The sequence below is a fragment of the Misgurnus anguillicaudatus genome, chromosome 23 (assembly GCF_027580225.2).
Source record: "Misgurnus anguillicaudatus chromosome 23, ASM2758022v2, whole genome shotgun sequence".
In the NCBI taxonomy this organism is placed as follows: domain Eukaryota; kingdom Metazoa; phylum Chordata; class Actinopteri; order Cypriniformes; family Cobitidae; genus Misgurnus; species Misgurnus anguillicaudatus.
The window spans coordinates 26542288-26567846 of NC_073359.2; the positions used below are offsets into that span (position 1 = coordinate 26542288).

Here is a 25559-nt window from a genome sequence, read left to right on the forward strand (position 1 = left end):
AAAATTTAATAGATTTATTTCATAGATTTATATCATACATACATTTATTTATTATTCAATGACTATCTCCAATAAGATTTTCCAGAACTGCTTATACTTTACACTGTAAACACCTGCACTTACATTTTCAAATTTAATTAACTTGAATTTACTGTTCAATTTCACCTTCTTGACCAATGAGTAGTTGCTATAAATTATAAAAATGAATTTAAATTAGCTGAAGTTATTTTAACTTTATTTTTATCATTAATAGCAACTCCTCACCTGTCAAGAAAGTTTAAATGAATTATAATTTTAAGTTGATTTAACTTGATTAAAATGTAATTGCAACAAGGCTTTTTACAGTGTAGACTGACATAAACTCATTCGTTGTGTTTCTTTACTGAACAAAGAGACAATATAGAACATTTATAAAGTGCATAACTGCCTCTAGCTAAAAAGATCATAGTAAGTGTCAAAGTGCATAACTGCCTAGCTAAAAAGAACATAGTAAATGTCAAAGTGCATAACTGCCTAGCTAAACAAAGAACAAATGTTTTGGAGCACACTAGGTTGACATCCATTCAAAATCAATAATTTTTCTTATAAGTGTACAGACTTGCTGGTTGATGAGTCCTTTCTGCTTCTTTGACTTTGTGCCTGTCTCCGGATTAATGCCCAAGAAGCATCTATATACAAAAAGGCAGAGAGAAAAACTGTTAATTTCTTTGTGGGATGAAAAAGTAGCCTTTAGTTGGTCAATGCATTTGCAGTACAGAGCAAAAAAAAGTTAGCTCAGTTCAAACAAGGTGACATTACTTTGGTCCAGTTAAACCCCAAACATTAAAATAAATAATTTTGGTATGGATTTTCTCCTCAATAAAATGAAAATTTTATCAATTTGCTTAAATTTGCTACACCCAACAGGAATAATGTGCCAGTGACATGGATCACAGAGTGCCCCCTAATGTATGCTGCAGTTTCGTCATTTTTACATTCTGACTTTCATAATTTGCTATGTGTCAAGTTGCATCTTTATATGGGATGTAACAGTATCAAAAATTCATGGTACAATAGTATTTCAGTATGATCACCTCGGTGCGGTATTTATTGGACTATTTACAGGAAGGAAGACCATTTACATCCTTATATGCTAGCAGTTGTTAGCTTATTGCAGCATGTCAAACACTTTCCAGGGCCCCAAAACACCCTTAGACCCCATAGTAGGGCTGCACCAGCGATCTGTAAGTTCTTGCTAAAACTGGAATTTAGGCTAGTTTGTAACTACTACTGTATTTAATTCAGTTGCACCACCTCTTCTTATGGCAGAACAGAGCTAGTAGGTGGTAAGCTCTCCGTAAAGTAATGCGTAGTCACATGATATGACGTTTACCTTACTTATCCAATAGCTGCCTTTAATTTATTGAAAGGCTGTAAATTACAGTATATCTTTGATTCGAACTTATTTGCTTCACTTAAAATGTGTTTTACTTTAATATTATTCTACTTTGTAGATTTAGGGCTGTCAAAATTAACAAGTTAATATAAATTAATTTTAACAACACTAATTTTATTAATGAGCGATAAACGCAACATGCTATTTCTGTTTGACCCAGACATCCTGAACACCATTGCGGCTTATGAGAAAGAAACAGCAGCGGCAATCCTGGGTATTTGTTAAATCCACAAGCACAAAGAAGGATAGACTTTAGCTCTCTACTACAGCAACTGCAGTATGTAATAAAACTTCCTAGAACCAGTAAAGTCCTACAATGACAAAGAACCTTATATTAAACAAGAAATAAAACGCTTATGAACAATAGGCTTTTTGTTAGACCGCTTGGTTGAGTGCTTTTCTTCAGTTTTTTCCTGCCAATCTTACCGCTCCCTTACTCTCTCACTTGGATGGTGCTTGACCGTGGGCGCAGACAAGCATCAGCTGCACAACATACAGCGACTAAATAAATAAACGGCGACTTATGTTGCAGTTTATGTTAAATCACTCCTCAACTTCCTATCGTCGCAATTGGAAATACCTGTGACGCCTTTTTTTTAACTGACAGGAGGGGTTCTAGTGGACCAATCACAGTGCTTGCAGTCCGCATAGCGCAGACACACTGTAAAAAAGTTGGGGAGGTGCATGCAGAGCTACGCACAGGCTACAGATGACATACGTTGTTGACCTTACGCACGACTATAACTTGGGCTTAAGGCCCTATAATAACTGCTGGAATGTAAAAAAAATTGTTAAATAAGTAAGGCATGATCCACTGCTAGCCATGCATTAAAAGGTTTTAATGCACGATGTAGGGGCGAAGCGTTCAGTCTATCACTAGACGCGAATACTGTGTTGCACGTTTGATGTGTGTCTGAGCTGGTATAGATTGCATTGCTTGACTTGAAGACTTTATCACTTATGATGTTGTATTTTGTTATGTGACGGTTTATACCTGCTCTGAGACACATCAAACTTGCAACACTGTATTCGCGTCCAGCGGTAGACTGAACAGAGGCATTAAACTCCCGCAATGTCTCATTTAAAAGAGAAGCAGAGGAGATCCCGAAATCACAATTGTTCTGTCTTTGGCGCAAAAATTCACTGAAAGTGTTAACTGCCCATTAAGTTGTCTTTTATATTGACCTCATCCATTTAGTCTACCTAAATAAACATTTTCTTATGTGTCTCTCACTCAGTTTGCAAGTGTAACTGTGTTAATATGGTTGCCAATGTTTAAAGAAGCGGATTAATTTCTAACTGTAATCAAACTGACTGGAACTACCTGTGCATTAAACTGTTTTATAAAACCTGGTTCTTCATTCTGATTGGTTTAAACACGTTCTAAGCCGTGATAAAATACCCCGGTAAACCCACGGTTCAGACCGCATAACATAAGTATCACTGTGCCACTGTTGCTGCGTACTGATTTATTAAAATAAACACCACAGTCTTTAATCATATTTTTAATTTGTCTACAATTGCATAATTAATGGCGATATCCAGATAAATGTCAATAAATACTGTTGAGTTATATAATCAATAAAGAGAAAACGTTCCCTGAGGAGTTTCTACTTCAAATTCATATTTCCGCTATCCACTGGGTGGCAATCTTACCCAACTTAAACACTGACGCATTTACTCAACACTAAAAACACTGTGTTTAGATAAGGTTCAGTGCCCGGTTGCATGAAAGTCCTTAAGCTAAGAAATCCCTTAAATATAAGGTTAAGGGTGCCCTTAATAAAAAATGGGTTGCAAGAAAAACCCTTAAGTGAACCTTAAGGCTGTCAATAAGTATTTACCCTTAAATGCTAAAGTATTACCTTAAGTTCTGTATGTATGTATGCGTTGCAACAAAGTCCTTAAGTCCAATTTTCCCTTAAAAACTTAGGGGGCTATAACAGGTCCCTTAACGTCACACGCGATGGCTGATTGTATGGTTATTTAAGAAAATGAAGTACCAACGCGCATTTCCAACGATCGAAATAATCCCTAGAGAAAAGTGATGCGCATTTATTAGGAGAATAGCGGTTTGATCGTCCGTCAATCTAAAGTGTTTCCAGTTTGAATTACTTTGAGGTTTTATACATGCGGCACTTTACAGTCTGTTATTTGCGATGTTTCATTGTACACAAATCCGCCGTCTGTTGAGCTGCGTGCGTTGATTTGTTACCGCTGTGAGATTTTGTAACTACAGCAACCGCGTCTCCGCTGCCCTGTTTTGGCAGAGACTGCCGTAAAATACTTAGTATAAACACTTAGATAAGGGTGACAGTTAAGACCTTTGTTGCAACGCTCTTAAATAAATCCCTTACCTCAGGGATCTTTTCTCCCTCAGGGAAACCCTCACTTAAGGAGTTTCATGCAACCGGGCACAGAATCTGATTTCTTAGAAAAGTTCTTCACAAAAATTTAATTATCTCTGCTTTTAGCTGAAAATTTGAGAGGTGATAAGAGAACAAATGAAGGTAGGATGAACAGGTTTTTTGTTGGCCTGTTCTTTCATTTGATATTTTATGTTTATTTAAATAAGAAAAATTTTCTGTGAGGCATTAAACTAAAACTGGGTGGCAACTTAAATGCTGACGGGGAAAGAGTTAAGAATTAGGGATGTAACGATACTTCGCAGTACGATACTTCACGATACAAAAAAATGACACGATGTTGCATCGTGCATGATGAGGATATTCATACGATGATGTTCTTTTAATTTTATTCGTTGACCGGTCAATACGTGATCTACTCTGCGCCAGCATCACCTGTGCTTCACCGCAGTCACACAGACATCGCTTGAATCACCTGCAGCTTGAACTGAAAATCAGCAACGTGACTTCGGTAGAAACAGAAATTGATATAGATAATGCCCCGTCATCTTTTAAGTCCAACGTCTGGCAGCATTTTGTTTTCATATCACTCGTCGGGAATCTTAATCAATCGCACCCGTACACGCACAAAAACATGTCCAGACGCGCGCTTTTGTCCATTCAGCCGTGCGCACTCAGCCGCATACAAAAGTCTAGGTGACGCCACGTGATTGAGATATCTTATGAAAACATAACAAATTAATAACAAAAATGAGAGATGATGAGTTTACAGTAGTTTAATCCTCATCCAGTCAGGTCTTAAACATTAAAGGAAAAATAATAAATAAAATCAAGTAAACCTCTGTCAAGTCTATAATTTCATTGTTGCTGGAAAAATCAACACATGTATGTGTTATACTATTCTGTATTTTTAGATATTAAATTAATATTTAGTGTATAGCTGTAGGACACAGTTGACAGTAACATAAAATGAATGGTTTCTTAAAAAAAGTGTTACTGTAAAAATATTATTGTAAAAAAATAAGTTATTAATCATTGTTATCATTGTATAATGTAAAATGCAAATGTGCAAGAAATATTTTCATTTCCAAACCTTTTATGCCTCCAAACATGTTAAGAATGTATAATGAAGTATAATCAGGGTTCTTGCAGGTTTCAGCAAGTTAAATTTAAGACCTTTTTAAGACCTTTTAAGACCATTATGAGTAAAATTTAAGACCAACACGACACATTACTAGAAGCATTCAAATGATCTCAGAAATTCTTAAAACGTTCTATTTTTATTGATTCAGTTATAGAAAAATATAAAATGAACGCAGTTTTAAAACAGATAATCAAAATACATGGAAATACATTATGCTTAACTCTATTAGACCGCGAGTGTTGGCGCCGACAAATTTTATTCATAGCCCTTTAGGAAGAGACTTCTGACAATGGAAGCCCAAAAATGGCTCATAGTGAGCCATTGATATACATTGAGTTAGAGGCAAAGAGCTGTGATTTTTCTTAATTAATAGTCAAGAAATGCATTGATTTACAATATTTATACATCACACTAATATGTGTAAGTAGTATTTTTATAAAATTCTATCAACAATGTTTTTTGACAAATAAAATTCACTAATATTAGATCAGTTAGTATGGTCAGCTGCTGGTTTGTGCCTAGTTTTACACTGCCTCATACAACTTTAAAGCTTTAAATTGCATCACACTCTGTAGTACGTAAGCTTATAGGGGAGGTTTCCCAGACAGGGATAAGAGCTTTCCAAACTTCAAAACAATTTGCACTGACATATCTTAAAATACATCAAATTGCACACAAGTAATGGTTTTAGTAAGGCATGTTTATTCAAACTAGTTATATATGTCATAATTAAACTAAGACCTAGTCCTGGTTTAAGCTAATCCCTGCCCGGGAAACCACCCCATAATGTTTAATGTACAACTGGCTGTGTGCTGTGTATATATCTTGTGCCTGTTTATAAATATACAAAGAACAAAAGATCACTTTCAATTATTATTAATCCCTAAAAGCATTAATATATGCATTTTATGAATACAAGTTTTTAATAAATTAATGTATTGCATTTAATTGAATACAGAATCACAGAGCCAAAAAAACACTCCACCCATACGTTTTATGCATAAATATGCACTATATACTGCCATCAGGTTTAATAGCCTCTCTAATTACACAATAACGGATGAATCTGCATTAAGAAAATGAAATTTACCATTAAAAGGCTGTTTGATATGTGCTGCTAACGTTATCCACTAAGACCGTTTCTCAATCCGAAGGCTGTAGCCTCCGAAGGGTCGCATTTCTTATTTCAGACTTTGAAACTCAGACTCTTATTTAACTTTGAAATTAACTTTAAAATAATGATTATTATTCTTAGTTAATCGTTAATTGTTGTAATATGCTTATGACTTGCGAATGTAATGCTCAGTTAACTTAAATAAACCAGGCGATGCCGTATGCAGCAGCCTGCCTATGCGAAAGGGCTCTGATCTACCGCTGTTCATTTAACCGTAACTCCTGAAGCATTTGCGCAATCAAAAAGTTTGAATTGTTCCTAAAAGAAGACAATTGCACTTTTTTGAAATACATGGTTTATTACGGTACTTTCTTGCTTTCCGTCTGTCAATCGCTGATGTTTGTGGAGAGCTGAAGGGAAAGCGTGTTAGGTTCAAGTGCATCGCAGCAAAGAGCAATATTAAAGTCTAAAATATAAAACTGTGTAACACTAAAGTTGACACGCTGTTGGTGGCTCGTGACTCGACGGCCCGACTGTTTAAGTTGATTTTCAATAAAGCAGCATTGATTTTTGTTCGCTTCTGTGTCCTCTATGTTTCAGAACCTGGCAAATGCTCAGGTAAGCCACCGGCTTATAAATTACCCCGAAAAAGATTTTTGCTTATACAGAACTAAGTTTAAGGATTGTTTCTCGCCAAACCCACAGTAAACAGTCAGATCACAACACCTGAAATATAGCTTATGGCACGATTTGCGTGGATTATGACAAAGGGCGGAACGTTTCTTTTTAGAGACCCACCATCATACACTTTCTGCCTCCGCCACTGAATTAAGTTAGTTCTTCAGCGTTTTAAATTACTATTTTATATTCTGCGGACAACGCGTTTTGGGAATGAAAAGAGGTAAGAAATTTAAGACTTGGGTAAATTAAAGTTAAGACCTGGGATAAAAATCTGGTTGTTTTTAAGACTTTTTAAGGCCTTAAATTTAACATTCTGAATTTTAGACTTTTTAAGACTTTTTAAGACCCCGCGGGAACCCTGTATAATGAACATGATAATATTTTTAAATACATGTAGGAATAGTGGGTTAAGGACATTGTATAGAAGTGTTAGGCTTTCAAAAAAGTCAGAAAAAATAGGGGGCCTGTGCCCCAGTAGAGCTTTATATCTAACCATGCCCCTGCTAAGTCCCTTAATTCTTATTTTAAGCCTTAAAATTAAAAAATGATTTATTAAATTTTATGTACAACAAAAAAGTTACAGAAGTTGTAAAAAAAACATGATGTGTATCGTATCGTGAACCAAGCACCGAGATACAGATCGAACAGTGAGCATAGTGTATCGTTACACCGCTATTAAGCATGCTTCCAAGCATATTTGATCATCCCTTCAACAGTTGCACAATATAAAATGTTAATGTATAAATTAAATGAATGTTGATTTATAAAAATAAACACCTCAGTCTTTAATCATATTTTCATTGTGTCCTTGCTGCGTCTGTGTTGGTTGGGAACTGTGCTCTGTTGCAGCCACACCAATTTAATTACAACTTATTTGTGTTTCGTTTAATTTTATGAAATCCTGCTATGCATATGAAGTAATATGTTCACCTCGCGTCGTGCCTAACAACGCCCCTTAGCTGTAATAAAATACACTGGTAACCCACTGCTTCTTGGGGCTTATTGCTTTATTAATTCACACCTTCCAGCCAATCAGAAGCGAGTACTTAAACAGACCATGGCATAATTTGAAACAAATATAGAGAATTTCCTTTTCAGTGGAATTAAATGGCGGACTGACTTAACTAAAGCAATAAGCTCTTGTTTCGCGCCACAGATACATACACACAAACACACATGTATCAAGGAAATCAAGAGCTTACTGCTTTAGTTAAGTCAGTCTGCCATTAATTCTAACCGTTCTTTTGTAAATATTTAGTTTGTGTGTAGTGTTACGCTCTAATGAAGTTTAATTGTGCAATGCCAAAATTTAGTATTGCTTAAGTTGTTAATTAGTGGCCCAAGAGGATTAATGTAGACATTACCTTTGAATGAATTCCAGAGTGCAAGAACCGTTGTCAGCATACTTTAAATTAAAATTATAGTAGCTGGCAAAAGTGGCCGCCAGACCAGTTGTAAAGTCAGAGTGAGGTCCCATAACCACTTGACCCTCCAGCGACAGCATCCATGCCCTCGGCTTCAATGTGTCACCTGAAACAAAACCATATACTCATAATGCCAAAAAATATTTCAAAAGAATCGTTTTTAAACACATTATAAATTAATTTCTGAAACACATTACAAAGACTGAACTATGCATTTCTGAATTGTGGGGTTACAACGTTTAACAGTTTTTTTTTACATTTCTGTGTTTAGGATTTTTTGTGTGGCTAAAACCGTGGCTTTTTAACACACTGAAGCCATCGAGCATGGCCTCGCCTGTAACATTTGCGATCATCCATTTAGGTTGTAGCGGTATTTGATAGTTTGAGAGCAGAGAATCCTGCATATTTATCAAAGATTTTGATAACTTATTTTATTAATTTGTCTGTTTTTAATAATTTAAAATTTTCTGTGTGATTATTAACAACTTTTCTGGTGGCACAAACTGAGAACATATTTAATAAATGGACTTTACATGGACTGTAAACACAAAGAAAACATAAAAATCACCTTGGACAATCAAGCAAGGGGTGCTTGGTAGCGTCAGAGTTCTTTCAATATCAGTGGCTGTGGCACAAGGCTGCAAATAAATCAATAGAATAATAATTAAATAGACTTAAGTGTTAATAATCTCAACTTGTGGCAGCACTTAGTTAAAATCATCAATTGCCCCCATCGATTTCTCTTAGATTAGGCAGTAAACAATTGGTGAAATTTAGATTGCGATCATGACTTTGGGTACATATGTTTTAAGATACTCAGTGTGTACAGTGTACACTCACCAAGCACTTCAGCTGTAACTATCAGGAACACCTGTTCATCATTTTATTCATGCAATTATCCAATCAGCCAATTATGGGGCAGCAGTGCAATGTAAATCATGCACATACAGGTCAGGAACATGTATATAAAGATGGACAAAATAGCAGTTCCTCAAAGTGAAACAAAAACCAAAAGGTTTTGATGAGTGTGTGATTAGCAGTTGGCACCCATGTGAATGGGGGAAAGTGTAGTGTGTTCAAAAGACTAGAAAGGCAATATACAAGCACAATGCATTTATCCAAAAATAATAGACCTAATGCTAATTTGAAAGTGAAAATATACTTACATCAACATCAAGCACAAGGGAATCCTTTGGCTCTTTGAAGTAAGCCATCAGAAGAAGTAGAACGATTGCAGTCTTATCTGATGCCTCTGGTTCAAAAGTAGCCAAAACATCTTTCACTTCTTGGTAGTTGACTCCTTGGAAGAACTTCAGAATGGTGTTGTATTTCTTATCCAGGGCCTCTCGCAACTTCATAAGGATGGGGACATCAGTCAGAAGAGTGAAGTGTGAAAAAATACCTGTAAACAATAAAGTAGAAACCTTAACTTTTCATGTTGTTCAAGTTTATGCAGTTGGACTTCAGTGATATTGCAGTTAGGGGTCGATTAACCATGCAAATGCGCGTTTTCCCAATGAATGAATTTGATGAAATCCCGGCACATCAGCACGCCAGGGGGCGCTCTCATGCAGAAACTCCCTTTATGCCACAGAAGAAGTAGCATTATAAACGCTATTACAGGAAATGTCTACAGGAATATTTATATCGCTGTTTTTCAAATTGTTTCAGGTATTTTCATGATAATAAAGAATATTTTGAATGATTTTTATTTAACGAGTGTTGCTTTTTTAAATGCACGTTATAAACGACTCCGACTCATAATGATTTGAGATTGATAATGACTTCCTACTGACCAAATGCTGTAGTATACTATACGCACAAGCTGTGCATGAAACAAAGAATCGCAGCCTTGGGATTCAGAATCGATTTCAGAGAGGCATTTTTAATGGGACACGCGATTAATTTTGTTACAGCCTAATTGCAGTATCTTAATGTTGTGTTACAGTGAGAGGATGGTATGCGCAAGCCTATTGGTCAAGAAACTAGAAAGTACAGATGAAAAGATTCCTTTAGTAATTTTCACATTTGATTACTAAAATTTAAAGCATGTAAAGAGCAACTACGATCCGATTGACAATTTTACATTTCCTTTGGTATGAAAGTGTGTATTAGTACATGTTAACGATATGCAAAAGGTACAAACCCCAAAGTAAACGATGACGCAAATTATTGTCTCCAATGTAAATCTCTTTCCTTGGACTACAACAAACACAGATTCTAGGCAACAGTTTCCTTCTTGGGACCGTTTGACGTGGAAAAGACCGACATTATCATAATTCCTCTCTGCTTTTACTTACAGCCTGTAAGTTAACTCCTGTTAGCATTAAATTGTGAGCAAATATTTCAACCATGGTAAGGAGCGTCACATTTCCGTCTGACATCAGAGGTATTCAGACCAATCACAACGTACAGATTAACTGACCAATCAGATGTCACAGCGGTTTTCAGATTGATAAGCTTTGTACAAAATTTCAGCATTTAAGAGAGGCATGGATATGTGGGGCTACAGAAATTTTAAGTATGTGGAAAATAATGTGTTTTTAACCATAAACCACGCAAACACGTTTTTACACATTTTTGTTATTATACCAAATACACAAAAAAAACCTTGTTGTTTAGCAATGAAATAAATGCACTTAAGAATTACACAAAGTAAGTAATAGTTACCTCAGGAATTTGATGTTATGGATATTTTAAGTCATTAAATGTGTACAAGAAAGAAAAGGAATAAAGTACCTTTAAGTGAAAAGAGAAAAGGCCATTCCTCCATAACCACTGCAATGGCTGGTGGAGGCATACTATTAAGATAGCGTCGCTGGATGACGTAGGTCTTCTCCATCAGAGGTTCAGCTCTCTCTGCACCAACTATGCCTTCCTCTGAGTAGATGTCAAGGAGATAACTTTTCATGGCATGTAATGATGCCTCAGTTTCACCAGGAGGAAATTCTACAGGACTCCACCTTACACAGCCATACTGATCTACAGGGCCTCTTGTCATGCCTTCATCTGCTCCCTCACTTTGTGGCCTTCTCTCTCTGCGTCGTCTCACAAGAGTATTGTTCCTGTTTTTGTATTCCACCCTAGTTTTAATTTGTTGTAAAAGAGAATAACAACCATCTCCAAGAATGTCTCCATTTTTTGAAACATCTGCAAAACAATTTGCATGGCTCCTTACAATGCTTCGAACAATATTGTGACAGATTGCTCTGGATGGGTTAGAGTCATGTTCCAGCATTTGATCAACCACTGCCTTCACCATATCTTTTCTTTCGCTGGGAGATGGTCTTGTTTTATTTGCTAATGCTCTTCCAATTGCTGCTGGCATCCTATCCCAGTTAACCTTGAAGTCTGCATGCCATGGTTTACCAAGTTGTGAAGATGTAGACGAAACAGTGTCTTGAGTTCTGAAAGGTATGGTGCAAGGAGTGTTCAAGGTGCTGGGTGCAAAAGTTGGAGAGGTAACAGGAAATAGTTCCAACTGAACTATTTCAAGTCCTAAAAATAAAAGACCATATTATTACATGAAGGGAGAAAGAACCTCTTACCTGGGAAAAAATAACTATATTTTTCTGTTAAATGCCATACAAAACAGTCAGACAAATTTGGAAAGCATAAAATGGCTTCATCTTTAAAAGAACTTTAGATTTAAATAGTCTACCCTCATGAGTTTATGTTAAAGAAAATATCGTCATGTTAAATGTTTTTCTTTAAGTTGTATCTGTAAATCTGCGCAGCACTTTTTGTTCCACTTTTTTTGGGTTAAACACGGCCCTATAAAACTTTATTTCTCATAATTATATTTAATACAATACAACATATGGTAATATTAGAGCTGGACGATTAATTGAAAAGTAATGGAAACCTAAATTCAGAAATTTTACTATGTCTGTCTTTTTCGGGTTTTAATTCTGTTAATACAGTGTTTCCCACAGGATTTTGAGGAGACTGTGGTGGTGATGAGGTCACCCGCTAATTAGCATATATGTGATGTCATCATGTCGTGTTTGCGTTTGATCTAGTGTTGGCACCTGAAATATGTTTCACTTCTACTCTTTGATCTGTATCTGTATTTGATTTGTATTATATATCAAATTGTATTTTAAGCCGAATTAAGCTGTTTTAAATAGTGAAATAAAAATGTAAATGGGAATCATGAAAATTCTATTTGTGGGGGCCAGTGTTGATTCTGTGGTGGGCCACCACAAATAAATCAATGTATGGGAAACACTGTAATACTTTCCCTTTTAAAGACCCCTTATTGTCCAATTAATGTTTTTAGATTTCCTTTGGTGTGTAAGTGTCTATTAATACATGTCAAAGGCGGAGTGCACAATGTTTGAAAAACGCTTTGGAAAAGGGAGTCAGGCCGACTACCATAACACACTTGTAGCCAATCAGCAGTAAAGGGCATGTCTACTAAACGACATCCTTGCCGGGGTTGCGTATGTGTGGGACGGGTCTATCAAAAGTAGGGCTAGGTATTGGCAAGGGCCTACATATTGCAATACGATATGATACGTTGACTGATGCGATACCTTATAATACTTTTTTTTTATCAAAAATGTAAAAAAAAGCTGCATTTTTAAAAACTTTTTTTAAGCCAGATGGGTTTATAAAATACTGATAGTAGAGATTGAAATATTGACACACTATCATGAAAAATTTTATCACGATAGTTGGCTGTATCATTTGTGTTACAGAAATTTGTATTTCAAATTATTCATTACACATAAACAAATAATTCAGGGTTGGTTCTGTTTACAGTCATAGCTCGAATACAGTACGAACATGAACCCGGAACAAGCAACTCGAATCAAACTCGTGTACAACTCGGCGTACAAATCTTATTAAAAGATAAAAAAGTTTTCTCTCAATGCTGTTTGATTGTCAGACAGACAGGAGCAAAATTAGGTAACTTCCCATTTAAGACCAAAGTCCAGATCTAATATACCGTTACTCTTATATACAGTAGCTGTTTACTTTCTCTTAAGCTTTAAATGGTCGTGTTTATGAGGATACTTGCAAAAGCCGGGAATTTCGACGCATGTGTGTATTTAAAGGGATACTTCACCGATTTAGCATTCAGCTTTGTATCTGTAGAAACCCGGCAGTATTACTGAATGACCATGTTTCCCTCCCTCATTTCCCCCTGAGAGGAGAGATATCTGCATTTTGGTTCTGCAAAAAAGTCCTCCGATGATGTAATATGACGATTTTTGCATCATCGGAGGACTTTTTTGCAGAACCAAAATGCAGATATCTCTCCTCTCAGGGGGAAATGATGGAGGGAAACATGGTCATTCAGTAATACTGCCGGGTTTCTACAGATACAAAGCTGAATGCTAAATCGGTGAAGTATCCCTTTAAGGCTAAGGCCGATTTATATTCGTGCATAAGTTCTACGCTGTAGCTAAGGCGTAGGCTATCCGTAGCCTGTGCGTAGCTCTGCGTAGCCTGACGTGGACCTCACAAAAATTTTAACAGCGCGTCAGTTCTACGCGTACCGCAAGCACTGTGATTGGTCCACCAGAACCCCTCCCGCCAAGTTGAGGAGTGATTTAACTCAAACTGCAACAAAAGTCACTGTTTATTCACTTCCATCATTGCTGGTCATCTCAAATCATACACAACAAGTTGCTGTTTTTTCTTCGTTTGTGGGTTAACTTGCCAAGCTTCTTCTTCTTTGACGGTCGCCCTGCTACTGTGGTTACACGCGTGGATACTGCCTACCAGCGGTCTGCGTGCGTGTTTGCACGTCAAGGCAGATGACTACGACGCAAAAGTATAAATGAAAACCGATGCGGAACCTACGCCGTCGCAGCTACACTGTAAAAAATCCAACTAATAAAATGTTGGACGGGCAAAAATATATAAGTTAAACCAATTTTTTTGTTTGAGCTAGTTGAGAAGACATATTATTTTAAGTCTAGATAAATCTGTGTTTAAAATATTAAATGAATGGTTATTTTCAAATCAAGTCAACATTCAGAATGGCTAGTGTTGACTGAAATAATTAAGACAAATCAGGTAAATATGTGGACTTATGACATCTATGTTTCCTGACAACAAAATGCTCATAATATTACTGTTATTTGGTCACAAAATGTAATTGTAAGAGTTGTTCAAGTGTGAATGTATGTGCTTAAAGTTTAAATATGCGGTCGGTTAATAAAGATAGCGTCTATTTAAAAATGTGCTCGGACACTTTCGAACGTAGATGAGCTCCATATGACCTCCAGAAAATCACAGACACTTAAGCCGAAAGTATACTAGGGACGTCCGCGTATGCGCGCCGTCCGCATGACGTCATTTTCATCATCAAGAGGGTCCGCGGCCGGCCGCGCGGACCGTCCGCGTGCAGCCCAAAATTTGAGACCGCGCGGACAGTGCGCGTACAGTCCGCGTACAACAGCGCATGCGCGTGAAAATATTTAGACAGGGCACTCCACTATAAACAATTATACAAAGGAAATAGACAGCATTTGCACACACACTATCATTTTTCTTCTTTAACTTTTACTTCTTCCAAGAACAGAAAGCTCTGGAGCATGTCTGTTTGATTCCTGTTCTTTGTTGTCTTGTTGAACTGTGTTTGCAATGGTGGATCAGTTACTTTTCTTCACCTATCCTAATGTTTTAATGTACTGTAAATGTCGCCAAATCAGTGCTGCCCTGACAGCCTGTTAGACTAATAATTTGAATAAGATATCATTTAGGGTTATGGGTTATGTTTTAAATCATATTTTAGGATTGCACTTAATTGATATCGCTGTTGAGTGATGTTTCATATCTTTTACATTTGTTATAACCGGACTGCATGCGAATTTGAACTTCAGAGCTGAAGGAGCGGGTGGAGAAATAGTCCCAATATCATAACAATCTTAAATAAAACTTCTAAATATACCCGTGTGTGTACCCGTGTCGTGTGCGCGCGACCCGCTCGCGCGCGCGTGTGTATGTACAGTATGTGCGTGAATTTTTTATTTAAAATGTCTTAACTTAACTCGGAAGGATCTGAATCACAGGTCATTTCATCTGAGATCATTCCGCATCTAACAGCTGGAATCACTCACTGTTTCCCAAAACTACACAAGTCATCAGCCGTTTCCTCAAGGTCACATCAGGTAAGTGTTTGTAAATAAATGTTAATTTTAGACTATATTAATTGGCAAAGATGCAAATACTCGACGTTTTTGTAAACATACAAGTTATATAAAGGTGTGTTATGTTATGTGTCCGAGTTAAAGTGTGTGTTATGTTATGTGTCCGAGTTAAAGTGGAGCTATTTTAGTTAAGATAATACCGGACAGGGTTTAGGACTCCGTCTTAATTATAATTGGGACATTTTTACAAACAAACCTTATAAAATACAATACTGGCGTGCATTTTGAGACAAAACAATAGCACTCATATGTAAGAGATGTCAGTATTTTAGTCAGTGATAAGTCCTGTCTGAGAAAACCGCCCAATAGTGTTTAATTCAATTACGTGTGATGTCTGAGGGAAATTTGGCAATTTTAGCGTATAAAATCTTTCACCGTGAAGCTTTATTATATTAAACATATTATTTATGTATGTGTGTGTGTTTACATTCCTCTGTTTATTAAACCAGAGCAGTGATGATGTGGAGAGGCAGATCAGAGGGCTGAAGAAAGTCTCCTAAATGGCCCTGCAGATGTTCTGACTGACTTTGGAGTGCCTTTTGGACTGTTTTATGCCCTCTATTTAGAGAAGACTTAATTCTGTATGTTCAGTCTGTATGATAAGTGAATAAAGCTTTTGTTTTTATGTGACTGAAGTTAATTATTTGTTAACAACACCAGCATAAATTATTTGATAAATAATTTTAAAAAGTTTCTTAAAAATTCCCAAATAATAAATATTAATTGAAATAACACATACAACATTGAGTAAATACTTAAATTTTAATTGACAGAGTCTTTGCTGTAAGTTTTTAAAGATTCAACTGATTAAAACATTTTAGTTGAATGAACTATAAAGCTAGTTGAGCAAACATACTTTTTTATATTTGAGTCAAGCTAGTTGAGCAAACATACTTTTTTATATTTGAGTCAAGTTTGGGCCAACTAAAAAACATCAATCCAGGTAATACTTTGGAGTCAGAAATTGAGTGAACGTAAAATTTCTGTGGAACTAGTTACTAAAAAATAATTAATTGAGCCAACAATTTATTTTTTACAGTGTAGAGCGTAGGACTTATGCACTATAACAAGCCCAAAAGTATAAATGAAAACCGAGGACCTACCAACGCGGAACCTACGCTGTCGCGGCTACACCGTAGGACCTACGCACAACTATAACGAGCCCTTAACCTCGAATGAGAAAATACTACGAGTTAAGTGTGTGCGCTCAGCACCGACTGCTTAAACTGCTATCAACTTCGACTCAATCAGGTCCTGTTAGCACCGTATATATTTTTAAACTATGCTAGATAAAGGTAAAACACGGAGACACAAATATTAAACAAAAAAATTACTACCATGTCAAATTGCGTTTGTTACCTTTTACTACCTTTCAAGGCCTTAATTTTGGTAGATTTTTTTCACTACCTTTAACTACCCCGCGGACACCCTGGTCGGGTTACATCGGGTCTGGTTTTAAAAGCCATGGGCTGGGTTGTAATTTTCAGGCCCGTTGAGAACTCTAAGTGAATGTGCACACACATACTTCTCACAGAAATCCGCCAGTCCCAAGCTTTCCCCTACCATTACATAAGGGGGGCGCCCCGCCCTCCTTACGGCTCGACCCGCCCCCCTTGAAGGTCAAGTAAATTTGATTTGATTTTCTTTGAAGCGCCAGAGCACAATTTGTTATTTTATTAAACAAACTAAACAGCCCTCAAGTAATATGTTATTTATCTTATTTCCACGATGGCATGTCTTTTCTGTCTGTGTTTGCACATTTACAATTATCCAATTGAGTGCGCACATTCATATTTTACTGTTCGGCTTAATTTACTGCGCACGCTCTCTCTCGTGTTGTGTGCACCGCGCGCCTCTCCCATAACTGAAAGGGTACGGGTGTTTTCAAAGTCCGTTCCTCCGTATACTTTATTTTTTTGCATAAACATCAACAGTCACGGATGTTACTGACAGAGAAGACGACTGAGTTTATCATGACTTTCCCACACACACGCGCGCATTCTCTCCCTCTCTCATGCTATATATGCCCGCGCCGCGCACGTGTTTTGTAGTAACATTGTATGCTGTCATATTTCTGAATTTGCGAATGACGCGAATTGGGCGGCGCAATTGCCGCGAAAACACGCGCTATTCCCTTTAAACACGTCTTCGCGCAAGTTGAAAATATGCAGCTCAAGCGAAAAAACTCAGAGCAGCTTCAAGAACGCGCACGCAGGATGTGTGTTTGAGAGAGAGAGAGAGGTAAGAATGGTGCTCACGTTAAGAAAACTTAAAAGAAAACCAGAGACGTGTTAAGGACTAAAGTATGTCACTCATCTAATTACAGTATGTTAACTGGATAACACTGGAAATAACTTATTGTATAGTTTAATAAAATAATTTATTTTGATTACACAAATCAAACTTAACTATAATGATTGTTTTACTAGCTGCTGACCAGCATAGGAAATCTCTATGGCTAATTTATAAGACATGTTGCTGATGCAGTACTGTGTGTTGTACCTTTTCTTGATAATTAAGTCTTTTGGGGTAGCATCTTATGCCTAGAATTATTTAAGAAAGTTGATTCTTTACAAAAGAAATAAAATTTAATTACAAAACAACGATGGAAGACCAGTGAGAGACATTAGTTTGGTTAGTAAAATAACAAAATTTTACTTATGTAAAGAGATATTAAAATAAAAGTGCACAATTCATCTTAAGTGGAAGTAATAAGTAAGGAATAATTGACGACGGCCATTGAATTATAAGAAAATAATGCACACCCAAGGTGCAGTGCGACACGACGCGAAGCAGAGTGCCGTTACACCGCGGTTGTGCATTATTTTCAAATAATTTAAAGGATCAGAGTCAATCATTCCTTTTATACCACAGTTACCACAAACATTGCTCTGGTGCCTAATTTTAAGACATTTGACAAGTTAGTTGTGCGGTTATCAGAAATTAATGCATACCCACAGATCATTTCTCAGCCAATCAGAATACAGCATTCAACAGACCCCTGGTATAAAGTAAAATAATGAATAAAAATGATATAATAACTAGAGGTGTAACGGTAGGCAAAAATCACGGTTCGGTGCGTACCTCGGTTTTGAGGCCACGGTATATATATATATATATATAAGAATAATAACATACTTTTTTACATTATTTTATAACAGTAAGTTAATCTTTTCTTAACCTTCTCTTAAACTTTTCTACTAAAACCTAACTAAACTAACAAATACAATTCCTGAATACATTTATGAACTATTAGCCTACATTTTTGCCACCAAAAAATGTTTCTGTTTTGATTTATTTTGGATTTGTTTAAGTCACAGTATTGAATTGGTTATGTACCATCTCTGCATAAACCTAATATTACTGCTCTATGTGTAACTGCATAGCAAGCAACATGATGATATACTATACTTATAATACACTCATATTGAGATGAGTGAGTTGCATACATGATAGCCATCTTTTATCTTTTGCACGTTTCTCCTAATTTTTGCTTCTGTCGTCAATGTAAGCTGTGACTTAAACTAACAAACCCCTCCGCAGCTGAGTAACAGCTGAGTAAGCCCGGGTTACAGCTCTTCTCTGTCCGACCAGCTGATCGCATTGTGACAATGATATGATTGACGTGAGGTGCAGATGAAAAATCTGATTACGCATTCTGTTATTCTCGCGTGTCACAGAAAGCGCGTCTCATGATTGGGTAGCAACGAAAGACGCGCAACCCCTCACGCACCTTTGAGAGAACAAAACAGCGTGCGATGCGCGTTTAACACGCGCTTTTAGACGCGACACGTAAACGTTTACATCAATAATCAAACGAATATAAAACTAAGTAAATAAAAATCTTTCTCCGGGCCGAATTAGACTTCCACCACTTAATACGTTCGTGTGGAAACGCACACAACATATTATGTTCCACCTATGTTCCGCACACAAAAGATTGCATTTGGCCATTCGGTGCACACGTGCCAAAAGCCCTGTACCGAAACGGTCCGGTACGAATACACGTACCGTTACACCCCTAATAATAACGAATAATTTAAATACCCCCCCACCCAACGACATCATCGTCCAACTTATTGGACATCGCCCAAACAGCCCCAGCCCAATTTAAACCGTGTTATGCACTTTTCATCTAAAATGTTATTCTACTAGATTTCATGCATTCCATGTATTTTATTTGTAACATAATTTTTTTACTATATTTTTTTTTACTATTCTATTCAGCTTCAGTCAACTCAACATTTTATAGGATAATTTCAAAATATAGTTACCTTTAAAGCCTTGGAGTAACTTACGACATTGAATAGGTCGAATGTATTTCTCTATATCCTTCTCTTGTACCAAAGCAAGGTCTTCCTTGTTTTCCACACCAAGTTCTTGCAACCCATTTACAAGTGAAGTCAGAGTTTCATCAGAGAGACCAGGTAAGAATGACACTACCAAATCCTTCAGCATTACTTCATCCATTTTCTGAAAAAAATTTGGGCAGACATGCAATAAATAACATTTCTCAATTTTGCATGGTTTTACACACTATGTTTTAGTTCTATTACTACAACAGGCTCACACTGTCCAAATAAATTATGTTTACACATTGTACTGGTAATAACAAAAATATTATAACTCTTTACCCGGACAAGTGACTTTTGTGCATGGACAAGTGAAACATAAATGTACTTGTCCAATCACAATCACATTTTTGTTTAATATAATTGTGCAACTTTTGGTCGTGGCTGGATGCAGCCTGGATTTGTCACGCGCTTATTAACCAAATTCTGTCACCGCAACATACCTAGTAGTGAGTCATAAGTTATCCAGAAATAGTTTTGTTTGTGTTACATGCCTGTGACTTGCTCTGCTGTGGACTGTGACCTCTGATACTAGTATATAGTTTGGAATTGAAGTATTATTTATTGCTAGGGCTGGGTGATATGATGGTATATTCCGTTACCATGAAATAAACTATGAAAAGAACTGTAAACTGTTTCATCGGACGCATGCACATTGATGCAGTTACGCGTCTGGATGGAACTTAACTTCCAGTCTCTGTTTGTTTAAAGCGTAACTAAACCCCTGTTCAGAGCCTGACTCCACGCACTGGCAATATTTAAAAATTGCAAAAAAAGTGGGCAGATCCCAACGGAGATAGAGGGGATGAACTAAGCGTGTATAAGTGTGTGGTGAGATCGTAACAAGGGAGTGGTGAGCTTGAACCTGCTTACGTCACGAGATATTTTTTGGACCCAACATCCAATAGGAAAATTCAACTGCAGTAGCCACCGTTCAACCTGAAGAGGGCAGCACTCAGATGTTTTTAAACCATATATTGTAGTATTGAAACACTTTATATCCAAATGTCAAAAAAGTTACTAAAATCAATGAACAGCACTAATAAAGCCCCATTCTTACAGATAATTAACTAAAAAAAGTTGGTTTAGGGTTAAGTTACTCTTAAATGGTCTGACTAGTGACTAAACTGGAAAATAACAAATGTTTTGGTTTCTTAAAGACAAGGGGAGACAGCGATCATGGATCAGCGCTATGTGAAGGGAGGTTTGGCAGCCAATCTGTAGTTAACATTCTATACAATATATAGTACACATTTTACACAGTAATGTTAGCTCAGTGTAGTTTTTGATACGCTTTAGCTATGATTTGAACTAAAAGAATTTACTTTTTAATTTACGTTTTTCAGAAATAAACTACTCTAAAAGAACTCTGTTGTTATTGCCTTTTTGTGGAAGTTTACCGAAAGTTACGTGTGTTCCATGAAAACCGTTTGTTTATGTTGTTACTGCTGAAACTGTTTACATAAATAAAATTGATTGAACTAAATTACATCTACAAGTTTTCAACATTTTCAACATTTAACATCCACAACAATAATCACCAAGTATACTCATCCTTTGCACTATACGCTTACTCGAAATAACTATTTACAACTATACAGAAAACACATCAAGTCAGATAAAAACATCTCAGGCAATTAACAAAAGGAGGGTTCAATTGACTTTTAAACTAATGTCTTAAACAAGCTAAGATTATGCACAATTTAATGATCAACTTTTTTAGCATCACTGTGATGAGAACATAACAGAACAGAATAATGTACGACAAAACAACAAAACAGGACCTGTGTCACTGTTTAAAAAACACTGTTTTTAAAGTACATCAAATAAATTTACATTTTGTGTATGCAGTTTTACCAAAGCAGCTTGCTCCACTCGTCCTGCATTTTCCAGCTACCTCTGTAGCTTAATCTGTCTGTGGAAAAGAATGGTGGAGAGCAATAAGTGATACATCACACATTTTATATGATGGAAGAGGATAGTAGTCCAGCAAATCTTCTTGTTTGATGCAAACATAATCCTCTTGGGCTTCTCCTAATCTGCAATAGACACCAATGTCACTTAGCTTCACAAATGTATATTTTTGAGTCACAAACTGCACAGACTTATTAAGAACAATGATAAGGTGAATTTTTCCAACATAAAGTTCTACATCATTGCTCTCAAGCAAAACATACATCCCCTTTCGATATGCTGTGCCTTTCACTGTCACTTCATTGCAAGCTACTGCAGATTGTGACTCAAAATTTTGATTAGCAACTGATGCCCTGATCCTGTCATTATAATCATTTACATAAAACTCTGTACCCTTTTCAACTTGCACTAACAAAGGGAAGAGACTGCCTGCACTTAAGTAGGCTTGAAGGAGTTGGTGTCTCTCTGCAAGTGTTTTGCAAAGATTCTTGAAGTTGTGCAATTTTCGGGCACACTGCTTGAAGAAGGTGTGTTTGCTTTCAAACCGTAATGTCCACAGACGTATTAGTGGGCCAAACTGAAGAATAAGCTGTGGATAATGGCACAAATAGTGATGCTTGGGCTTTAACAGACTGGAAGGGAAAAGCCTTTGACGACCACAAACATATTCATCAATGAGGACTTTCAGATATGCCACCTGGCCAGTTGTAATAGCTGGTGCACAAACAAGCTCCACAATCTCTCTCAGCTGCAGTATAAGTTGCCAAACTTCATTTTCAGAAGGATCTTTAATTCGGTCCCCCACAAAAAGAGGTAGCAACCTCAGAAAACACCAGTTTTGAACGGCATGCCCACTTAAGCGTTCGCTACCTGGAGACATGTCTGCTGGTTTGCTGTTGGCATCATTTCCTTGGTAGTTGAACTGGTTTTTACATCTGTTTAATTGTATATAGGTAAAGTGCTTCTCCTGAACCAAGTGACCAATAAACATGGCAAGGTCATAAGACACAATACCCTCAAACAAATCATGCCCCAGACATGGCGGGAGCCCTGGCTGGCAAACATGAAAATTATTGAGCTGGTTAAAAGGAGAGTCTGTCTTAATGCCACAAGCTGAGACAGTATCACTGGTGGCTAAAACTTCCAAATGACTCTGATAAGACTGTGCAGTTCTTGGAGTCCCACACGTGTATGGTTCATTCATAAATGTGTTTCTGTCAATCTCACAGTAGCGACAGAAATGGCTGGTTCGACTAAAGTTTTCTACAAAACCTCCAATGCAGTGTGATCCGAGGTTGTCTCCTGAAATGGCAACTAAAGCTCCTTTGACAATGCCATCATCAGTCAAAATACCTTGGTCCTCTAGAAGCTTGAGATCACTGATCAGTGGTTTAAAAGCTTTGTTCATGCCAAAATATTTAAAATCTTTCTCCCTACATAGTAGGACAAGTTGCATGTGATCAATTGTGGATCGATTGTGAGGTAAAATGTCAGTCAGGGTCATGTAAACTGCTAAAATTTTGTGTTTTTTTTTTCCTGAACCAAGTGGGTTCACAACCTCAAAGGCATCTTGATATAGGATCACACCAACAGAGGAAGGTTCTGTTTTCAACAATGGATTTCCCTTAAATCCTTCTCCATCTATCACATCCTGAATGAGATTTTCAGTAGATGGTTGCAAACGTGTGGCAGCATGTTGTTCTCTTATAGACTTGCTTTTAAACAGTGTGGCCAACGTTTCATTGATGGAAATATACTGGGCAAAGCACTCCTTACCATTTTCATCACTGCCCAGAAGGAAAGGCACAGGCTCAACATAGTTGAAATTGTTTTTGAAAAAGCTCTTCCTTTTTTGGTCTGTGCTTAAAATGTCCCTGTTACACATCTTAAGAAGATCTGCCCGGCTTATTTCATCAATGATGTTGCTTATGGTGGCCTCCTGGATTCCAAGTTCTTTTAATTTCTGACTTAAAATCATATAAGAATGAGATAGGCCAATTTCATGGGCATTTTGAAAGTCCTCAATGATTGTCTGTATGGTACTGGATGGTAGCAACAACTTGCCTTGTAATTTAAGATACAGAAGGGCGAGGTTTTGTAAATAAAGAGTTTCATCCACAGCCAATTCCCTTTCTGGCTCAGTATCTTCCACAAGGAAAGTATCAGAACATGGCTGACTACACGGACTACTAGGCTCAGTAGGATCAGACACACATAACAAGGCGTAATCTAGATCTCTATGTTTCCTTGAAAAATGCGAGGCTAAAGAGGATGCAACAGTAAAGCTGCAATCACAACCTCTGACTGGGCATTTTATTTCTAAACCTTCCTGTATGTGTGACTTTAAATGTTTAATGAGGGAGCTTAAGGTGTCACATGTAAATGTACAAAACTGAGCCACACATTTTAAGGGAGTTTCAAACCTCTTACAACGTTGCACAGATGATCCACGCCTTGTATGCTCTCTATACATATGAGATTTCAAAGCATTTGATTTGCGACATATCCGAGAGCATTCAGGCACACCACAATTGTACATAAAGTTGGGAGCATTACTATGCAGTTTTGAGTGTTGAATAAACTCAATAACTGTCTGCGACACATGTTCACACGAACTAAATTTACAGTTGAACATTGTGTTCGATTCAGTTGAGAAAAAAATACAGGGCTTAAACCAGATTTAAAACTGACCTTGTTACTTAGGATATAGATAACAGATTGCCCTAACGTTAATAACTCAAAGTTAATATATTTGGTTCACACACATAAAAGTTAGTTAACACTACTAAACAACCTAAACGTTAAAAAACATCTTAAACACATTAGTTAAAGTATAAAACTAAGGGACAAGACAACTAGGATGTCAACCCTAAAATGAACGGTGTGTGTAAAGCTCACCACCACCCCCACTACCGCTCATAAATACAAACAAGATGATTAAAAGCCAATAATTATAAACTTGTAAATTACGTTCAGCTAAAAACACAGTAACGTTCATGTACTCGCAAAACAGAAGAGTGAGAAAACTGCCGAGCAGCGGCACATTTATCGGTGAAATAAAAAAGCATTTGGCAGTGGAATTATTCTGAGGCAAAAAAAAATCAAATTATTATTATTTTTTTTCAAACGTTCAAACCCTGACATGCGCACTTCATTTTTCATTTGACAGGACAGATAACGGCTGCTCTGTAGTTCTCTCAGACACAGCTAACATTAAAGGCACACGTTTGAAATGAATTTACTTTTACCCTAATCGATGGCATTACAACCTGGCTTCACTGAAACCGGGCATATAATGTAAATTTTTCTAGCTGATAATAACAGCCATAATGTCTAATTTATGTACATTCAGGCTACAGATTAACGTTACCTCACAACTTTATTTCCCAGTGGTTAACTTACCTCAAAACGATGCTGTGGGAAGAACCTATAGTAAAGAAAGAAAGAACGTTGTAAGAACCAAGCAAATCTTTAGTTAACAGATATTGTAAGGCAATAGATATTGTAAGATATAAATAAGGCTTAAAATATGGTCTCAGTACCAACGTCTGTTCATTTCTTTATTTTTTAAATTGCGCGGTCCAACCTACACGAGTGTGTTAATCACTAACAGCGCGACAAAACCTAAAACTAACGAAAGTCGGATGATACTTTATTCACTATCACATATATTTTTAAAAATAATCAGTCATTTAATTGACAAATTTGGACAATTTAACACTTACCACTGAATCCGCAGAGATGAGGGAACTCAAAGACAGCGCCAGAGCGCGATGAAAGTCACAGCCGCTTCCTGTGATTTCGCTGATGGCATTATTTTCACAATAAAAGTCTCAGTACTGTACTATATTGTGAAATGTCACGGTTAATGCCTGTGAAGTGCTAATAATGTAAGCTACTGTGAAATATTACTGTTACATCTTGTGAAATCCCGGAAATTTTTTACAGTGTACGCATACAGCC

At 36.9% G+C, this 25559-nt stretch overlaps 1 protein-coding gene across 5 annotated transcripts; it reads right to left on the reverse strand.

The window, feature by feature from the left end:
• LOC141359262 (uncharacterized) lies at positions 1-25534 on the reverse strand. Of its 5 annotated transcripts, none has more exons than XM_073861409.1 (9): positions 25322-25534; positions 24999-25023; positions 21540-21597; positions 19605-19803; positions 10904-11662; positions 9331-9566; positions 8733-8802; positions 8105-8270; positions 1-668 (listed from the first exon to the last, which is right to left on the reverse strand). In XM_073861409.1, the coding sequence occupies exons 4-9, from the start codon at positions 19798-19800 to the stop codon at positions 548-550; spliced, it is 1548 nt and encodes a 515-aa protein (XP_073717510.1). In that variant the 5' UTR covers positions 19801-19803; positions 21540-21597; positions 24999-25023; positions 25322-25534; the 3' UTR covers positions 1-547. The 5 variants fall into 5 exon arrangements, 4 of the variants coding, with proteins under 4 accessions (XP_073717510.1, XP_073717509.1, XP_073717511.1 ...); XM_073861408.1 differs by having other exon boundaries at positions 21519-21597; XM_073861410.1 differs by lacking the exons at positions 24999-25023; positions 25322-25534 and having other exon boundaries at positions 21540-21673.
• Between the last annotated feature and the right edge of the window lie 25 nt (positions 25535-25559).